The following is a 19,479-nucleotide window of genomic DNA, read 5'->3' as shown; positions in this document are numbered from 1 at the left end:
GTTGATGGTTTCCTTGTTATTGATACTGATTTAATAAAGGTATGGGTTAAATCTCTCTCTCTCTCTCTCTCTCTCACACACACACACACACACATTGGGTTTTCTATGTTATATGGGGACTTTCCATATACATAATAACAAATTACATAAATACTATTACATAACTATATGTGCTATCCCCTAACCCTACTCCTAAAACACAACCCGCATTTTTACATTTTCAAAAAAACATCATGATTTATAAGCTGTTTACCTCATGGGGACCAAAAATGTCCCCACAAGGTCAAAGATTACTTTGTATGTTCTCACAACATAGGGTTTACCAGGACCACACACACGCACACACACACACACACACACACACACACACAGATTGAGTATGACTGTAATCATTGTTACATCACTCCCACCCAGTGGTATGACTGTGGAATCACACCGTGATTCTGTGATCCCTATGAACTTGAACCAGTCCTGCAAGACGGACTTACATTAGTATTTCATTTAATGGTCTTTATATGGTAAAAAGCCTAAATGTATTCAGTTAAAGCTTCCTCCGAGAGTTAATGTTTTTGAATCAACGTACCTGTTGAAAGGTAGATTAGGCTACCGCCGTGCCGAGTGCCGACGGACGGTGGGACTGCCTTCCAAGCAATTTACTAGCGTTGCCATAGGAACACTTCGGCTTTTGCCACCCGGAAGAACGTCTATTATTGTTGTGACGTCACGGTGATTTTTGTAAGATTTATTATTTGTACTTTTTTTATTTTCAGTATTTTTCTATTTTCATTCCAGCGATACCGCGAATCATTATTAAGTTATTAAGTCAATGCAATTATTTAGTAATCTATTCACATGGCAACGCGACCAGCGGGTTGTTTGTGTTGTCAGGCAGATTCACTGCTCGTGCTCGTAGGAAACAACATCACTTTGCGCACGCGCTTTGTTCCATAGCAACCGTAAAGAACAACATGGTGAGTTCCCATCCTGTTTGTGCCTTTAATACACTGTATTATGCGACGTTAATGGTTGCATAATGCATTGTTCTAAATAAGGAAAACAAGCGTTTGCTGTTTATAAAGAAAAGAGGACATTACTCAGGCTGCAAATACAAGCCGCTTCAATAGTCATCATCACTTGAGTCAGGCAGTTACAGCAGATAAACATTTAGCCGCCTTGCTAGCTGTTAGACATTAGCTGGTTAGGTTTAAAATGTGCAAAGTTATTTGTTTATTAGGTATTAAACTTAGTATTAATATTAGGGTAAGATGTACAAATTGTGACAGACTATGTCCCAACGTAATGTCTAGAGGATAGCGAGCTTGTTGTAAGTTAGCATCTGTTATTCATTAATGAATGAGCTGGTGATTTTAATAACATAATACGTTAGTAACGTTAGCATATTTGTAAAGATCCAGACAAAAATAAATGTTATTATTGTTTTCGGCTATTATTATTATTATTTTTTTTTACATTATCTTACCTTTCCGTGACCAATCAATCAAGTTATTATGTTATGTGTTTTCAGGCAAAAGCAACAACTATTAAAGAGGCCCTGGCGAAATGGGTAAAACCTTTATTACTAATTTTGTTTGTAGATGAACTTTTTCCAAGTTTTAACCCATTACACATTCCTAGTATAAACTGTAGGTTATTATCTGTTTACTATTAATCATGTTTATTGATTTCACTTGGTTGTTACAAGGAGGAGAAAACAGGCGAAAAGGCGAGCGAGGCCACGGCAGTAAAGATTTATGGTCAGATCCCTCCCATTGAAAAAATGGACGCAACGCTCTCTAATCTTGTCAACTGCGAGTGAGTCTAAATATACATCTCCAATTTTTACTATGTTTTCTTATAGACCAGCTTCCATGTGTGTCAGATATAATAACTCCCTATTATAACTTCATTGTATATTCTGTCCTGCCTAGGAGATTATCCCTGTCTACAAACTGTATTGAAAAAATTGCCAACTTGAACGGACTAAGTAAGTACTCCCTTCAGATGCAAAACTGTCAAGTGCATTCGTCATGATCGCTGAACGGCTTATTGCATTTCTCTCCCAGAGAACCTCAAGATATTGTCCTTGGGGCGGAATAACATCAAAAACCTTAACGGACTTGTAAGTAAAGTAACAGAACATTAATGATAACTTGAAGAATTCAGAGATAATTGACACACCTTATCTGACCCCCACAGGAGGCAGTAGGTGATACTCTGGAGGAGCTGTGGATCTCTTATAATCTCATAGAAAAACTGAAGGGAATTCATGTCATGAAGAAACTCAAAGTGTTATACATGTCCAACAACTTGGTCAAGGAGTGGGGTGAGCATGGAAAATAGACTCTTCTGAGAGTCTGATAGCAGCTTAGTCATGGTACTTAAAGGGATACTCTCCCTCATGTTGTTCCAAACCTGTATTCATTTCTTTCTTCTGCTGAACACAAAAGAGGATATTTTGAAGAATGTCGGTAACCAAACAGTTGATGGACACCACTGACACCATAGTATTCGTTTCCCATACTATGAAAGGCAATGGGGTCCATCAACTGTTTGGTTAACCATTATTCTTCAAAATATCTTATTATTCAGAAAAAAAGAAATTCATTAGGGTTTGGAACGACTTGAGAGTGGGTAAATGATGACAGAAATGTAAATTTGTGGGTGAACTATTCCTTTAAACGACGAGGATTTCATGAGGCTGTTTGTTCCTTAGGTGAGTTTCTGAAGATGGCAGATCTTCCATCATTGGTGGACCTTGTCTTTGTGGGGAACCCATTAGAAGAAAAGTATGCAGGCGCTGATGGCAACTGGATAGAAGAGGCTACTAAGAGGCTTCCCAAACTTAAAAAGCTAGATGGTAAGTGTCATATCTGTTAAAACATGAAAAAAAAAAAAGTTCATATGTTAAAATCCATTTTCATTTTTAGGGATCCCCGTCATCAAACGAGAAGAGGAGGAAGCTGAAGGGGAGAGTTAATGCAATTTCATTTAATTTTCTAAAGCATTTTTACTGTTCAAACACCAGCATTTTTACTGTTAAAAAGTTTGTACAATATTTGCATAATATAATATTAGGGATGCACCGAATCCAGGATTCGGGTTCGGATTCGGCCGAATATTGGGCTTTTTGACGGGGTTCGGTTTCCAGCCTCGGGAAGCGCCGTTCATTTGCTTTCCACCAGTCAGGAGCTTGTACTACTGCTGTATTTTTCTGTCGAAATGGTCCCACACAGTAAGCTTTTCCATTGCTTCATTTTGCAAGATATATCTGGTTTGTGGTTGCACATGTCGACGCTCTCCGTGAGTGAACACATAACGCTATACAGCATATTTTTCTTAACCATGCACCAAAAAACAAACAAACAAAAAAGTGTTAAAAACATTTAAACCGTTTAACTGGTAGTATTAATCTGTCAAAGTTCTTACTTTCTGTTAATGGTTTAATGGTCAATAGCATCCCTACGCTGCTGTGGACGTTGTTTACTTCGTTAATGTGTTTACTTTGATAATGGACTAAGGATGGGAGAAGGATTCGGTATTCGGTTTTGGATTCGACCGAATCTTAACCAGTGGATTCGGTATTCGGCTGAACCCCAAAAATCTGGATTCGGTGCATCCCTAGTATTTATTACAAATTAAGATAAAAAGCTATGTCCACTTTCTTGAGCTTTAACTCTTTTTGAAAAGATTTGAAAAGCACACACTTGACCCGCGTTTTGTTAGCCTTAGCACAAGCGGCGATACATAATCATAATTTATGGGTCGTGCAGAAGGACATTTTTGATGGTACTAATTACTTACTCTGTAAAATAATTGATGCGTGCCATTGTTACCTCAAATAATTATTTCTACTTTTTCTATCCCTTAAAAATCACTTTATTAATTTAATATAACTTGTATTGAATAATATTTTTGACTTGAATAACCAGTTAATTTATATATTACCACATGATGGACATATTAAAAGTTATAGGGCCCTATCATACACACGATGCAATGTGGCGCCAGGTGTGACGCAAGTGGTTTTTGCTAGTTTCAGCCCAACGCAGTTATCATTTTCACATCCTGCACCACGTTGTTTAAATAGAAAGTGCATTTGCACCCATCTGTTCGCCCATGGGCGTGCTGGTCTGAAAATGAGGTGTGTTCAGGCACATTGTTGGGTGCGTTGCTATTTTGAGGCAACTGAAAATGACTGCACCATTGACCAACTGAAACCAGGTCTAAAGTCAATGGCGCAATATTTTTTTATTTATTTATAGAGCGTGTTACAAATATGCACCTATAGGCGGGTCCACAACGCATGTACACTCTGCTTATTACACACACAGGGACACGCAGCAGCTCACAAACATTTTTTAATATTAAAAATGAAAGGATTACTCTCTGGAGAAGTTTTATTTCTTTCCGCTCGCAAATTTCACCATGTAAATAGTGAATCCCCCATGGTGCAAGCACAACTGGCTTTTAAAGGGAATGGGAGATGACACTTTGATTGGTTTATTGCAGTTTACACCCAAAACACACCAATGACTCATTATGGCTGCGTCCGAAAACCTAGGCAGCTGACTCGTTGCCTCGCTGCCTTATCAGACAATGACTTGTAAGGCAGCGTTTGTGCATGAAGGCACCTCACGAAACTAATTTCGGACAGACTTCTTAGGCAGTGTAACTTAACCGTTTAATGATCTATAGCAAAATAGAGAGAGCTTTAGTGAGAACTAAACACATATTGAATTACTACATTTGTAATTTCTCACTAGAAATGACATCAGAATTAGAAAATGTTGGTAAAAAACGTACATTTACACACAAACTGACCAGCAAACGCAACTTTCGGACGCCATCTTTTTTTTCCAGCTCAACTGTCACAGAATGGAACGCACAGGATTGTGGGATATCAAAGGCAGCGAAGGATACATTTATGCTGCCTTCAAAAATCGATCAGATGAAGGTCTCTCTGGAGACAGGAAGTGAAGCTAACATTAGATTCGGACGTGCCTTGGTGCCTTCCTGCCTTGAAATGTGTCCTCCGAAGGGCAGCATTTTCCAGGTTTCGGACGCAGCCTAAGAGACTAGGTACAACCCTTTTAGACCCTAATTGCACTTGCGCCGTGTGCTTTAGACCATGCACTTAGATCGTTAAAATAAGGCCCATCATTTTTTCTTAATTGCTAAAACACTAAAGCCCATTCTCAGAACCAAATTCTCAATAGCCTAAGCCAATTTGTCAAATAATCACATTTAGACAAGTTCAGGCAGTTAGACACCATGCAAATCTCACTCTTTTTTGCGAAACTCTAAATAATCTTTAACTCACTCATTTAAACACATATTGCACTGTGATGCACTTGTATTAAAGTTAAACACAACTATAACACAGTTGTCATTTTTTACACACAACGATGATCTGAAAGCATTATTTGATTTTTGAGCACAGATAAAATGGGTTTGAGTTTTTTTCTGAGAGTCAGATTTTCTTTCAATGTAGTTTGAGGATTTGGTTTTGTGTTTTAAGATTTTGAGAAATTGGGTGATGGTTTCGAGAAATTTGTTTTAGCAATTCAGAAAAAGGTTAATGACTCAAACTTTTTTACATTGTGCTTTTCTGGGTGACCAATAACTTGTTAAATTGTAACAGTAAAATGCAAGCAAATACAAAACTGGATGGATAGATGCATCAAGGGTATGACAAGCTATAACCCAAAACCTCTTTAGTGGTGCTATGCTTTGGTATGTCTCTATTAGGAGGCTGCTTAAAAAGATTCTATGTATCTGAAGTTTATTAATGACTATACAAAGGACCATTTTAATTAAATGCATTTTCTAAAAAGCATATTTTTTTCAATAATTTACAGTAAGCAAAACCCCTAATTGGCAATTATTCTGCTGCCATACAGTTTCATTACTGTATTGTTTACACATGTACTGAAAGCAAATTGCTCATTGAGAGCAATTAAACACTTTGTAGCATGTCTCCATAGAGTAACTTCAGTGTACTGAGGCCAAATAAAGACACTTAAAAGACGTATTTTCCTGTTGACAATTTAATGAATGTGATTAAATCTTTTTTGTTTTAAATTAGCATGTTTTTTTTTGATCCCTCATGTGTTAACAATTGTTTTTTTTTTTTTTTTTTTTTACTGTTTTTCTATAAATAAAAAAAAACACTATTTTGGCCAAAAGTTATATTGCTATATTTTCTTTCTTGTTTTGTGAAGAGTGGTATTACAGGGTCATAAAAAAATAAATAAAAAATGAAAATAAATGCGTCTTCTGCGTGACCATGACAACATATAATAATTAGGCTGTATTAAATCTGCTGGAGCAACAGACAAAGCCAGACGGCAACACAGTAGGCAGGAGGAGGTTGCAAGAGGGTTGCCTTGGAGGAAGAAAAACGGGCAAGGCTGAGACATGCAGCAAAACACAGGAAGCGGGCTCTTGAAATTCTGGTGGCTAAACGTCAGAAGAAATAGGGTTTAACTTACGAGGGGGTGTACAAAGTATCCCATATTGATGCATTTGTAACCAGTGGGATCTTCAGTTTTAAGTTATGAGTGTTAATAAAGAAGCTTAGATGATTTCCAACATACATTTTATCTGGTTGTTGTCATCTTGTTTTTGTTTTGTTTATGTATTCAGCTCCCACATCTATTGGATCCTTTTTTGTGTTTTATAAAGGGTTGTTTTGCCCTGCATAAAACACAAAAACTTTTTTTTACCTTTTACATGTTATAACTAGTTTTCAGGCAGATGCAAAGATATTTAATAGTGACTAGAAATTAGCATGAAAATTAAATATATAAAAATAAAAAAAAACCTCGGATAATGTTTTCTTACCACTCATGATCATTATAATCATTCAGGAGATGAACGACAAGCATTTAACAGTAGGGGGCAGTAAAGTTCTTTAAGAAGTAAAGTTTTACACAATCTTAATTGTTTTGTTCATCTGACTTTACGCCTAGCAAAAAATACAATTCAATTTAATTTTTTTTTTTTTTACCTATGATGATTATTATTGTGTATTCAGTTCATTACCCAGTTATCATAAACTTTACATAATCACAAAATATGAAGAAAATGTTGTTCCTCTTCTTTCAGATCCTTTGAGAATGTTTTTCTACATTTTAAATATAAAGGGTATCATGGCGCGGAAAATAAAATAAACATATAGCTACATAAATAAAATATGTAAAAAAGTATTTTTTTCTCTCCAAAAATATACATGTAACATTTCAGAAGAGGCATATGTTTCACATTTAAAACTTCAAATAATTCCATAACATCATAAAACATTAATAGAAATGTTTAACATCAGGTAACGTTATCGTAAGATCATATAAAAGAAGAAGAAAAAAATCACATATTAAAGAGAAAGAAGGGGAAGAAACAAGTAACAGAAAAGGGTACATGTGTACTCAAAATAAAGAAGAGGAATTTAATTATTTTGTAAATGTCCATAGTTCTTAGTCCTTGTAAGGTTTCAAAATAAATCTTCATGTCAGAGTTTTGCACTGCAGTATTTCTGCATACTGACTTGTAATGCGGCAGACGTCATCGTGGTGGGCTGCCTACAATTCCTATTGGTCAGGATTCACGCCAGTCATGAAGCGCGCCAAAACAGCAACTAATCAAAACGGCGTAAATATCACCCAACTAGGAAGTGGCTGTTGCCTAACGACGACCGTCAAGGCTGTCAACATACTAACTACTACACGAAGAAAATGCAGCGCGAAAAGAGTGTTAAAGTGAAAGAAGTCATCACTTCTCTCTGTAAACTACTGTCTGGGTTAAACGTCGAGTCGATCCCGACAGCCGAGGCTTTCAGAAGAGCCAAATTCAATAGAAAAGATTCGGTAAGATCTAACTTACATGGGTGGCTATTTCTTTTATTTCCTGCCGAAGTGCTTGTATAACATAAGCAGCTTAAATAAAGTATTTATTACAATAATACCATGCTTTTGTTTATGTGTGTTCATATTTTTCTATCCCACTGGGGGCTCATGTGGACTCGTGTCCTGTGGGAGCTAAATTGAGGTCCCCATGAGGAAACGAGCTTATAAATGTAAATGTAAAAACGCAGAAGGTTTTCTGTGATGGGTAGGCTTAGTACAGTTTGGACAGTATAAAAAACATTACGTCTAGGAGAGTCCTCAAAAAGATAGCGAACCAGACGTAACGTTACACACAGACAAACCAAAAATGTATTCAGACACCTTCAAAATGTTCTCACATTATCACAGTTTATTCGCTATAGTTTAGAAAATGGTAATACAATATGACAGAACTCAGAGTTAAACTGTGTCAGGACAAATTCAACTTGATAATGTCAGATAACTTTGATAGAAAGGTATGTAATGGATTACAATCAACCAATCAGCTGTTAAATTTGAGTACACAATTAGATAATACCATTTTAGGTCAACCAATTTTTGTTCAGTCTGTGGTGTAAAAGGTTGCATTAACAATTGAAGAAAAAACACTTAAGCAGAACATGGTCAGGTCAAAGTGTCTGAATAACTTCCCAAATGGTCCCAAATCTTTATCGATTTTACCGGTAGTCCACTGTATGAAGATTATTATTTTGCTATCCTCACTTACATAAATGAACTAAAGTGTCCTGTGCCCACTAGTAAAAAAAAAAAATTATATATATATATATATATATATATATATATCTCTGGTGTCTGAATAATGTTTGGTTTACCTATATGTGTGTTACCCTCTGATACCCTTATTGCACTATGGTACCACTTCTTTCTCCCTTCCTCTCCCTCTCTTTAATTTGATTTAGGATAATTGGATAGATAAGTCATCGTTAACTAGATAAACCTTGTTTGGTGTGCTCAAAAATATGCTTTGCATTTAGGCACTGGACATGTGGAGTTTGTTAAGTAAGCTTCTGCAGAGAGCCTTTGCACTGGATTGTGCGTGCCACTGTCGGGACTCTAAAGACTTTGGTAAAATGAATCATTGCCCATAACATCAGTCCATGTGTGATACATTATTGTTTGTACAACCAGCAGTGTTGTGCTTGCAGACATGCAGCTGCTGTTTGTGAGGAGTGCTCTGTGGCACTGTGGCTATGCGGCCCCGTGGGTGGTGGGGCCCCGGCCACCCTGTCACATAGAAGAGGTGGGGAGCCGAGATCTGCTCCTGGCGTTCGGCTGGGTGCTGTCATCTGGGAATCTGCTGGACGTCCTGCTGGCAGAGAAGGTTCACCAGTTAGACATGCTCTCATCTGCACCAACGGTGAGCCCTTGAGTTTTGGTGATTTGATCAAGGGAGGGATGACTAATTCATTTTAATAGAATTTAGTAAATAAAAAAATGTAAAGTTTGTATATCAAATGTTATTCTATATAAGGCCAGCAGAGAGCAGATGAACACTGCATTTTATGCAGAGTGATGCACACAGACAGGACTGGTTATTCTTTAAAAAAAATCAACATTGTTATTGAAATCATTTCAGCAGCCTCTTAAGAACAGTACACAAGACTGAGACACTAAACCATTAACTTGTGATTCCGTTTGCTCTTGGTTGACTAATGTAATTGACTTTCTAATAAAAAGCAATCATGAATGGAACGCAAGAATAAAATCCTGTTTGCTTTTAGGATCAATTTTAAATATGTTTCACTCTTCTTGAAAGTCTAATTGGTTAAGTCCTAAAACTTTAATCTAATGGAGACTTTCTATGTGTCCGTTTAATCTGTTCAATGGTGCTTACTAAGTCGAGCATCTCTATTGCTCATCCCTAAGGTTAACAATATTAACCTTAAATATACATCAGCCTGAAACCCCGAATGGTATGGCATTTTAGATTCGTCACCTCTTTTGTCTGATAAGCTAGTAAGCTAGAAACCACTCAGAACACCCTGATCTTTTTAATTAAAAAAATTGAAATGGAACAGAATGAATTACAATCCTGTTTTATTTTTTTTATCCATTTAACATTTATTATTTGGTTCAGTCAGTGTTTCCAAACCTTTTTTGTCTTGCACACCATCACAACCTAACATTACAGTAAACCATAAATGAATTCTTTCTAACTACAGTTTTTATTTATATATTAGTATCATCAGTTTAATAAAATGAATGCCCATTATAACAAAAAAGAAGCAAACTGGGTGAAAAATACAGAATCTGTTATTCAATACCAGCATTAGACACTACAGAACAAAAAAAGGAGTGTGGCATTGTTCTTAAAACAAGTCCTGCACACATCTACATCTGTATGGTGTCTTTCTATATGTGCACATAAATCAGCATATTGAGCAGAAAATCAGCATATCAGAATGATTCCTGAAGGATCATGTGACACTGAAGAGTGGAGTAATGGCTGCTGAAAATTCAGCATTGCCATGACAGGAATACATTACATTGTTAGAATAGTAAACAGTTACTTTGAATTGTAATAATTTCTCAATATTACTGTTTTTACTGTATTTTTGATCAAATAAATGCAGCCTTGGTGAGAGAATTATAAAAAAAAAAAAAAATCTTACCGGTAATGTATATACTGCTATGGTTGTCATTCAAACAATTGCTTAATTCCTTAATTTAAATGAACATTTTAAAGCCACAATATGTAATTTTTCGCCACCAGGGGTCGCTTCTTCAAAACAAATGCGTAGCTTGATATGATACCTTGATTTCGCGGAGCTTTTATGGGGACAACCGCTTCCACTTCTTCCGTTCATACGTATGTGGAGTAACGCAGTGCTGTTTAATCATATTAGATACATCTGAGTGTGTTGAAAGTTATGTTATAATGCTACTCTATGCGTTCGCTTGGTGGCTACTATGAGACACTTGTTGCACTCTGTAGTAAGATAGATCGATATTAGGCATGGTAAAACATGGTACTCGCTGAGATTAAAACAACAAGACTAACTGTGTTGAGCTATATAAGAATGAATTTTCTGTCGATGAATGTATCCAAACAGTTGCTCACATGTCTAATAAAACACATAATATATTAAAGCGTCTTTGGTGTTTCCATGGTTTCTACAAAATAAAAAAAATAGAAGGAAACGCGGGTATGATGTCATTGATTGGCGGTCCGTGTCCTGATACATTTTTTTTATTTCTCTGGATTTAAAACATTCTTGGAAACATTTGCTGTTACAGCAACTCCTATAGCTGCTGATGGCTTGGCAATGCAACGCACGTTTTACGCACACTTACTGCAATGCAGACACTAAATTAGTTTTAGACTAATGTAGTTTTTGGACAGCCAACTTCCAGTGTTTGTGTGGTAAAAACTGTATATGTTCCCTCCACCAAGCCTACTAACTCTGTGTAAAAAACACTGTCACATACTGTCCCCACCTGGTGACAGCCCGAAATACATTTACATTAACACTGGCTCCTACATTTGGGATAATGTAAGTTCACAAGTCAAAATATATAACATTGTTCTATATTTTCTACATGTTTTTTGGATATTTTAATCAAAATATATTACATACTATGCCTTTAAGCTGTTAATTACAATTAGTTGTTAATTACAAACTACAAAAAAAAGATCAAATTGTGATTTTCTGTTTTATGGGTTTTACAAGGCAAAAGCAAAATCTCCCCTGAAAACAGTTCGGGGTTCACGTCTCCCCTGGGGTTAAATCATAAAACCTTAATCTACTAAAGGTTTTCTTTATTGTGGGATTTGTATGTTTGCCTCCAGATGTTGTTTCAGCTCTAATAAAATGATGCTTGAAAGTTATTGTTATGATTTTTCCTAATATGTTTGTAGACATGTAAGATCCCCCAAGGTCTAATACATGGACAGGATGATGTTGTGGCATGTGGACCAGGAGAGGATTGCACAGTGAAGACGGATCAGGTACTACAGGCACTGCGGTGGCAGCATGGAAAACTAAGGCTCCAATGGAAGAGCTTACTTTCAGCCCAGGAAGAGAGGTCCAAATTCACTCATAGGGCAAGTCACTCAACACATTATAATGATGAAAAACAGCATATTTGGATGTAAATGCAGAAATGAAATAATATCCTGTGATCTTTTTCTCTAGGTTATCTCCAATATCAGCCCCTCTGCTGTCTGTCAGCCTCATGTCACTGGTTCCCATCAAAGCAACACGACATCAACTGCACTTGACAAGGTGACGTGAAAACACTGGAATATTTTAATGAAATATCGGCATGAGGTCATGTAGGTCTTAGGATTTCTGCATTAAACACTAGGCAAGTGTTACGAGTTCAACCCTCTGATCATTGTTAATACATGACAAGTCACACCTTTACTAAATTAGATCTCTCCAGAGATTTCTCATCGCATTTGTATTCCTTTGGTGAATGTTAAGTGCTTCTATCCGTCATCAGAGCATATGGTGATCAGCGCTCGATAATAACCGCCGTAAGCTAGGTAACAAGCTCATTTCAATCGGCGAATGATTGCATGCAGCTGTCAATGTGCTTTTCATTCCTTGGCTTATTCTGGAGAAAGCTGTAATGAAGCATCCAACTCTATGTACCTGCCGCCCTGTTCTTTGGTGTGACAGATTGACAAGGTGGGAAATCTTGCTTGTTTGAAGAGTGTCGATCTTGATCTTTAAAGTCAAAAGGCCCACACTCTCCTGTTCCTTTCCTTTTTCCTTTGCTCTTTAGAGGCTTTTTTAGGAGTATTTTATCTCAGCGAAAAAGTCTCTCTTCTGACATCTAACGAAGGGGCTGTTTTTGTCAGGCAGGTTGTTTAGAGTGTTTTAAAGTGTGAAAAAGGACAAGTGGGTATAGAAAAAGTGAGTGAAAGATGAGAATAAGAGACATTATGTGAAAATGACATAATGAGTGTGTGTGTGTTTTATAAATGCTGCTACCTAGGTCTTGGATTCCTTTTTTCCTAATCAGAGGAATGTTTATTTTGAACAGCCATTGTGGCAAGTAGAAGCAAAATGTTTAGTGCAAGAAGTAGTAAGGAGAAATTATGTTTTTATTTATGAGAACCCATTAAAACGTAATAATACAACACAGCAATATGTATAAATTTTCCACAAAAGTATTAAACGGCACAAACTGGTTTCAACATTGATAATAAGAAATGTTCTTGAGCACATTAGAATGATTTCTGAAGGATCATGTGACTGAAGACTGAAAAAAAGTCAGAAACCAGGTATTTTTTTAATTGTATTTCACAATATTACTGTTTTACTGTATTTTTGACCAATTAAATTAATGAAGAGCAATCAAATTCATTTTAATAAAACTAATTTAATTAAAAAGCTTTTAAGCAAATTAAACAATGTTTTGAATCGCCTAATGGGAATGGACGGTTGTAAGAGCTGATTTGTATAAATGACTAAAACTCACCCCTATTGCCATTTTGCTACTATGCTTTAAATCGATGCACTGGCAGTAAAAGCTGTCTCTAACCTGTATATTACATATAAAAAAAATTCTGATTGTATTGTTTTTGTGTAATTGCACAGCAAACCCTGATTCAGTGTTAAGAAACAAATCTCTTCCCTGAAACCGTGCCATGCTGCACCTGGTTAGGAGTGCTATGTACAGTCATACACACAGATAGTCACCCGTGTAGCAGGCATGAAATTGGCATACTGAAACGTCATTGGTCAACTTAATGGCATAACTATTATATTAGATGTATTACGAGTGTCCAATTCTTCTTATAGGGCTCACTTCTCATGATGTTAGTGTGTGTTAGCCAAGCGCCCATGAGCAAAGATTTCAGATTGCATGTCTGGGGTGTCTTGCCTATAATACTAACTAATAGTTTTCTCAGTTATTCTAGTCCTTGGACTGTCACTTCTGAGTGTGTGAAGTATACAATGTGGGATGTGTTCAGACACAGGCTAATAGATCTCTCTTCTCAAGCCGTGTAAGTTATGGTGGGCAGCTCAGGGATCTCTCCCTCCCCATTGCCCTTCAGCCTGTGTGGGGTGCTGAGAGGAGTTATCAGCCTAAGTCCCTGGAGCGCTTCTGTCTAACCGCAGAGACGTGAGGTATTAGCCGAGCTCCTACAGGGAAAAATTGCCCCTGAGTACAGATAAAAGCAGCTGCCAAGTGTGCACAACACTGTACTTGCACTGTAGGACACTGGGTTTTATTGTTTTTAAAACAGCGCTACCCTGCGTGTAATCAGGATTTTTTTTTGTTACATTTTATTTCAGGAGCTGGAGCGGATACAAGCGCTGAATGGGATTCTGGAGGCGTATATGGATTGGAAACTCCACGAGCATTTATTCTGGTGCTGGATGGTATGTCTGTGTTCCATGCAGGAATTAATTTGGGATTCAAACTCGCGCTCCTTTATTTAAAATTCAGTTTGTTCACGCTGTCACATCGCTGTTCAGCCCCAGGTATTTATGCATGGCCAGTTCATTGAGACAGATGTGGGAGATTTTCAACACTACCAAATTAGCTTATTCCGAAAAGTTACCAAATGAAGCTAAATTGAACTTGTATAGTATTTGTATAAAGTGTTGTAGAGAGCCATACTACCGGTCTTCCCGCAGTAACCTTGCCTAGCTTTGAGTTGTCACTCACAGTGATGCATGGTTGCTCCAGGACTCTGAATCTGGCAGACAAGAGCCCTTACTCATGCTGGCACCTCTCCAATTTGAAATGAAGTTGTAAAGAAGTCCCCGGCTAGCAGGAGTGGGTCCTGAGCACTTGGCAGGGTTTTCATTTTTCACTCTCATTGTGAATTTTGAAGTAAAAAGGGATGTTTTAACTGCTATTCAGTAAGAGTGGTGAGCTCATGGGTGTCTTTGAGTTGGACAAATGGTGGAGGGCTTTTCTTTTCTCACTTCCAGCACATCCGACTATTGAAATAATTACTTTTCTCTCAATTGTTATGTTGTACCTCAATATAAGTCTATATAAGATGCCCAATCAGAATAAAGCGCATTGTGAGGTTTCACTGAATTGCAATAACTACTATCAAATTGTGTTGTAAAAATACTTTAAAGCCTATTAATTACATTTTGGTGCCTTTTACTGAGAAATTCAATCTAGACTTTTAAAATGCAGACAAAAGTTCCCCGGTCCAAAGAAGAGGAAATAAAGGAATGGAAATCAAATAGCATGCCAACTGCGTCAATGGGAAATCTATAGACCTTGATGAAAGCCAAACATTTTGGGGATGGAGTGCTATTTGGGCAGGATTGTTTTGTCACTGTCCACACAGTGATGGAAGCAGCTCTTAAGCTTCAGATATTGGTTGAGCCGCTGTTGATTAGCACAGGTTCTTAAATAATCGATTTTCTTTGGAGGTGCTCACACAAAGTCTGACTTTGAGAAATCTGGATTGGCTACCCAAAACACTTTGATGGTTATTCTGAAGTGTTGGGACATGTTGTTGTAGCTGAACTGTTTCAACAAGAAAACAATCAGTCGTGCTTGCTGTTATTATTGCTCATACGTAGGGTTATTAGTTTATTCTAAACTCCTTAAGGCCCATTCACGCCAACACCGTGGCCTAACTAAATGTAATGCAACGAGAATATAGCGACAAGCATTTTGTCTGTCCATACCAGAGAAAATTTATCAGAAATAACAGCCAATCACAAGAGTGTCTGGTGTGTTTCCTATTAGTTTGGTCTTACTTGTATAACACAGCAGTCACAATCTAAGTTGCAATACCGTACAATGGCATAAATTGCTGATTAACTACCAAAGTATGATGCATCGTTGGAGAGATTAACTTGCAAGTCATGACTGTTTCATGCAACTCTGTAAAGTAAACATCATGCAACACTAACTTCTGTTTATTTATCGGTTCAAGATTGAATTAATGCTGTAAATAACGAACATGGCATCTGAGGACTTTTTTTCTTCTCAGTTGTTATGCTTTATTTAAAGATGTCTTATTCAATTTCAGCACTCGATAATACAGTGGTCAGTAGATGTGTGTGACTCTGTAAACACAGACTGAAGTCGTCAGGGTTAAAGTGGAGAGAACAGAGACGTGGGTCTTTAGGAAGTTTTGTTCGGCCACAGGCATCTTCCCATTTTTTTTCTCCTGTTCTTGTCGCTAGGAAAGCAGTGAAGACGTCACTTCTCCTGTTGCCCTTCGACTGAAAAGGACAGCCAAAAGCCGCACAATGTGGCATCGTCTAAGTCTTGATAAAGTTGTGGTAAAAATAGCTACAGGTAGCGGCAGTTGCTCGCCGAGTGCAACCGTTTGACGTCATCGACTGCACACCCAAACAAAACAAAATGGCGCCCCCCCCCTTTGTCCAAAATATATATAAAACGATGTGGATTTTTTTTTTTACTTGTATGGGTTTTCTACTACATATTTCAGTAAGAGACATCATTTAAGTTATATTAAGCCTTACAAGTTTTAACACCAGGGGTTCCCTTTAGAGAAAAAACCTGACAAAAAATAAACTACACAGTATGCATGTTTTGGTTGTAAATGAGAACCTTCTGAGAAAGTCTTCTGATAGCTCTTTAGTAAATGATTCCAAAGAGATATAATTCTTTTAGCAGAACTCACTGATCTGGCATGGCTTGAGCACAGTGCATCTCAATTGATGCAGAAGTGTTTCCTGACAGACCTGTTGCACTCATGCCATTGTCTTCGTGCAGGACAGCGTAATCGACAGCTCCCTCGCCGATGTGTCCGAGATGGAGCCTGCCGACTGGCCACCTGGGGAGCGGGCTGTCACAGTGAGGTGTCCCCACGGCGACAAGACCAGGAGAGCAGTCAGACAACTTGACAAGATGCTGCTAAGGCTGCAGACAGAACTGAGAGCCAGAAGAATAGAGCAGTCCACTCTCACACTCACCTCACAGGTAATGACCCAACCGTAGGTGAGATCCACCTGCATATGTGCAGACGGGAAGGCTTCAACTTATAATAAGGCCAGAATTTCACTGTATGAAGTTTTAAAATTCAAGCTCTTGTCAGTTTTGGTGCTTGAGATGTTGACAGTCTAAGTTTTAAGATTTATATAAACACATTGATGTGTTTATCACATCATCCTTTTATTTCTCTATCTGTCCCAGCAATACACAAAAAAATAGTGACAAAATGGTCATTTTGTGCTATTTATGTTGTTTATTAATGACTTATTATTATTAATAGTAATATTCTTTGGGTTTCCATAGGTTCCAATTCCCCAAGGCAAATGATTTGTTCTATGCATGTGTAACGTGTTTTATTACCTGTTCAAAGGTTCTACCAGCAGACTTCAGAGGTGTCTTAATAACCCGATAATGAGGGAGAATAGTGCTAAAAGAATGATAAAAACTAGGTCATCTCATCATTGCATTCTTGTATTGCCTGAATAAATTACACTTCATTCGATGTGGTGGGTCCGATGGATAATTAGGTGGTCTTTGTGATGTGGTAAAACCACAGATCTAACCAATTATGATAAATGGCCGCCTGCTATGGCTACGGTCTTATTCTGAACGTCTGAGACTGAACTTTCTTCACATGAATTCTAAACACATTCCTTGTGATGCAAGAGATATACATTGGGATATGCTCCCCTGTAATTGATCATCTGGGCTGCCGCAATACCTTTCATTTTGATATTAGTATCTTTTTGATGTTTGATCAGTATTCCAGTCTGTTGAGATCGTCAGTCTTATCAAGCTCTCGTTCTCATTAGGGGGGACTTCAGGGGGCTTCTCGGCTCTCTGAGAGGCAGAGAATGGAGGTGGAGAAGAAGGTTGCAGGCTCTTTAGAGGGTCCACATCTTACTAACACCTCCGCAATCACATCAAGTGGCTTTTTGCCATGTCTCCAAGATCCACAGCCCACAAAGCCACCTCACAGATTCTACAATGGAGAGCCTGGCCTGGCAGTGACAGCTGGGAAGCTCCAGGCATCGACGGCTCTGGCCGAGCTGAGGGAGAGGGAGGCTGTACTGCAATGGCAGCTGGAGGGATTGAGGCAAAATATGAGAGTGGACTTGCAGAGAAAGGCCAGCACAATAGAGGGGGTGGTCCTCATCCCACCAATTAAGAGATAAACACACTTTTTGTGTCATTACATGCACTGGCATCCTGACATAAAATTGGACAAAACAAGGTGAACATATTATAGTTTAGTTTTTTTCTGTGGAATTCTAAAGAGAGAATATTTTGCAGTCAATTTTTGTATTTAAATGTGCCTGCTGCAATGTGAATGTCTGTCTTTGGACAATAAATACACTTTATTCAAGGGCATTTCGTCTATACTTGAATCCTTGAAATGAAAAAGATTATTTTGATTACCGAAAATGCATCAAGCCACGCTCCGAAAAACAACTCTAATGATTCCGACTCAACTAAAAGGATGACCCCTTATTACTTTTGTGTACTTTGTGGAGTGCTAGAGGAAATGGAAGACATTTTTGAACACATTTTTTTAATGTCTGCTACTTCTGTGCAGAACGGCCCACAGTTTCCAAAGTAGGTCATTCTTTCTGTTGCTTTCAGAACCTGTGAAAGTTAGGATCGAAGTTTGGGGAAAATCAAACACCAGTAATGATTAGCAGCTCCCTGCTGAGATCCAAACCCAATTTTACTGAGCGGTTCATAACATGAGAGGATTTCGCCTTTTCAAGGCCAAGTCTGTTACTACCAGCCAGTTGGTGTGGTCTCAATTACATTTGGAAAGCTGTAAACAAACTAGGTGTGCAAGATAACATGAGCTGTTGGGCAAACTAAAGAAGCTGGCACAGGCCACAGTATTAGCTGATTAAGAAAGTCATTTCCAACACTGATTTTCATTAGGATTATAAGCGGAAATCCTAATCTAGACGCTGTACAGAGCATGACGAGTTCTAAAAGGATTTTCTCTCCATTACCTTCGGCCTCCTTATCTAGGCCAGAATTGCTGTTTACAACTGAGGGAATGCAAACACACAGACACACATTTCCCTGTTGTTTGATGTGTGCTCTAAATGAACCAAGACTTGTGTAGCTGAAATTCCAGGTTATAATTATGCTGTATTGTCAAGAGGGTCAGCCAATGTCAAGCCAAGAGCTGGTGTGGGTGGGTTCTTTACCATCTGCAGCTCTCTGATGAATGTTTCAATAATTAGATGCCGCAGGTGTGTGAAACGGGTCTGAGTGACACATTTTCTTTTTGGCATCAGTGTTAATAGGTTGCTTATTTTCACACTTGTGTAATGTGTTTCTGCACTGCATCTGCAAGTAGAGTTTTCACTCTACTGGTTTTTGTGCTTGCTTATAATCAGCTCTGTATTTTACAATATAGGCTTTTATGAAACAATATAAAATAGTGAACGACTTGTCATCTTTTGGGGTCGCAATTACTTTACAATTACACCGTAGTCTCAGCTTCAGATGGCAATCAAGCCGACCACACAGTCCGTTCAATGCACTGTTTAATGCATATTGCAGACAAAGCTGGAAAGAACTTTCTCATCTGGCAAGCTCTAATCTGAGCGGCTGATTTGTACTTCCCTGATTAAGTGCACACAGGTTTTTTATCAGTCTGCTTGGAAACAAAGTGGAAATCTGAATCTCCCAA

General features: G+C 37.9%; 2 protein-coding genes across 3 annotated transcripts; both read left to right on the top strand.

Moving 5' to 3' along the window:
• Nucleotides 1-937: 937 nt before the first annotated feature.
• dnal1 (dynein, axonemal, light chain 1) lies at nt 938-6,240 on the top strand. 2 transcript variants are annotated; one of them, XR_013817772.1, is made up of 9 exons: nt 939-971; nt 1,526-1,564; nt 1,703-1,812; nt 1,929-1,984; nt 2,064-2,119; nt 2,197-2,323; nt 2,714-2,857; nt 2,928-4,603; nt 4,704-6,240. XR_013817772.1 is itself a non-coding variant. In XM_079833360.1 (8 exons), exons 1-8 carry the CDS (start codon nt 969-971, stop codon nt 2,975-2,977), a joined length of 585 nt encoding a protein of 194 aa, XP_079689486.1. In that variant the 5' UTR covers nt 938-968; the 3' UTR covers nt 2,978-6,240. The 2 variants fall into 2 exon arrangements, 1 of the variants encoding a protein (XP_079689486.1); XM_079833360.1 differs by having other exon boundaries at nt 938-971; nt 2,928-6,240.
• Nucleotides 6,241-7,681: 1,441 nt separating this feature from the next.
• tedc1 (tubulin epsilon and delta complex 1) lies at nt 7,682-18,166 on the top strand. Its single transcript, XM_079833372.1, has 8 exons — nt 7,682-7,862; nt 8,876-8,966; nt 9,047-9,258; nt 11,761-11,946; nt 12,038-12,127; nt 14,153-14,239; nt 16,578-16,784; nt 17,609-18,166. Exons 1-8 carry the CDS (start codon nt 7,731-7,733, stop codon nt 17,969-17,971), a joined length of 1,368 nt encoding a protein of 455 aa, XP_079689498.1. The 5' UTR covers nt 7,682-7,730; the 3' UTR covers nt 17,972-18,166.
• Nucleotides 18,167-19,479: the final 1,313 nt, after the last annotated feature.

This window comes from Gobio gobio (genome assembly GCF_949357685.1).
Source record: "Gobio gobio genome assembly, chromosome: 13".
Taxonomy (NCBI): Eukaryota; Metazoa; Chordata; class Actinopteri; order Cypriniformes; family Gobionidae; genus Gobio; species Gobio gobio.
Note: the sequence above shows the minus strand (reverse complement) of the source record. Positions and strands in the feature narration are given on the sequence as shown.

What these genes read in the sequence shown, in the direction of transcription:
- dnal1 (XM_079833360.1), top strand. An exon ending in AAGAGGCCCTGGCGAAATGG is followed by an intron (nt 1,565 to 1,702) that starts GTAAAACCTTTA and finishes GGTTGTTACAAG; the next exon opens with GAGGAGAAAACAGGCGAAAA. An exon ending in CAAACTTAAAAAGCTAGATG is followed by an intron (nt 2,858 to 2,927) that starts GTAAGTGTCATA and finishes TTTCATTTTTAG; the next exon opens with GGATCCCCGTCATCAAACGA.
- tedc1 (XM_079833372.1), top strand. Translation starts at nt 7,731, where the DNA reads ATGCAGCGCGAAAAGAGTGTTAAAGTGAAAGAAGTCATCACTTCTCTC. An exon ending in TGCTCTCATCTGCACCAACG is followed by an intron (nt 9,259 to 11,760) that starts GTGAGCCCTTGA and finishes ATATGTTTGTAG; the next exon opens with ACATGTAAGATCCCCCAAGG. An exon ending in GGTCCAAATTCACTCATAGG is followed by an intron (nt 11,947 to 12,037) that starts GCAAGTCACTCA and finishes CTTTTTCTCTAG; the next exon opens with GTTATCTCCAATATCAGCCC.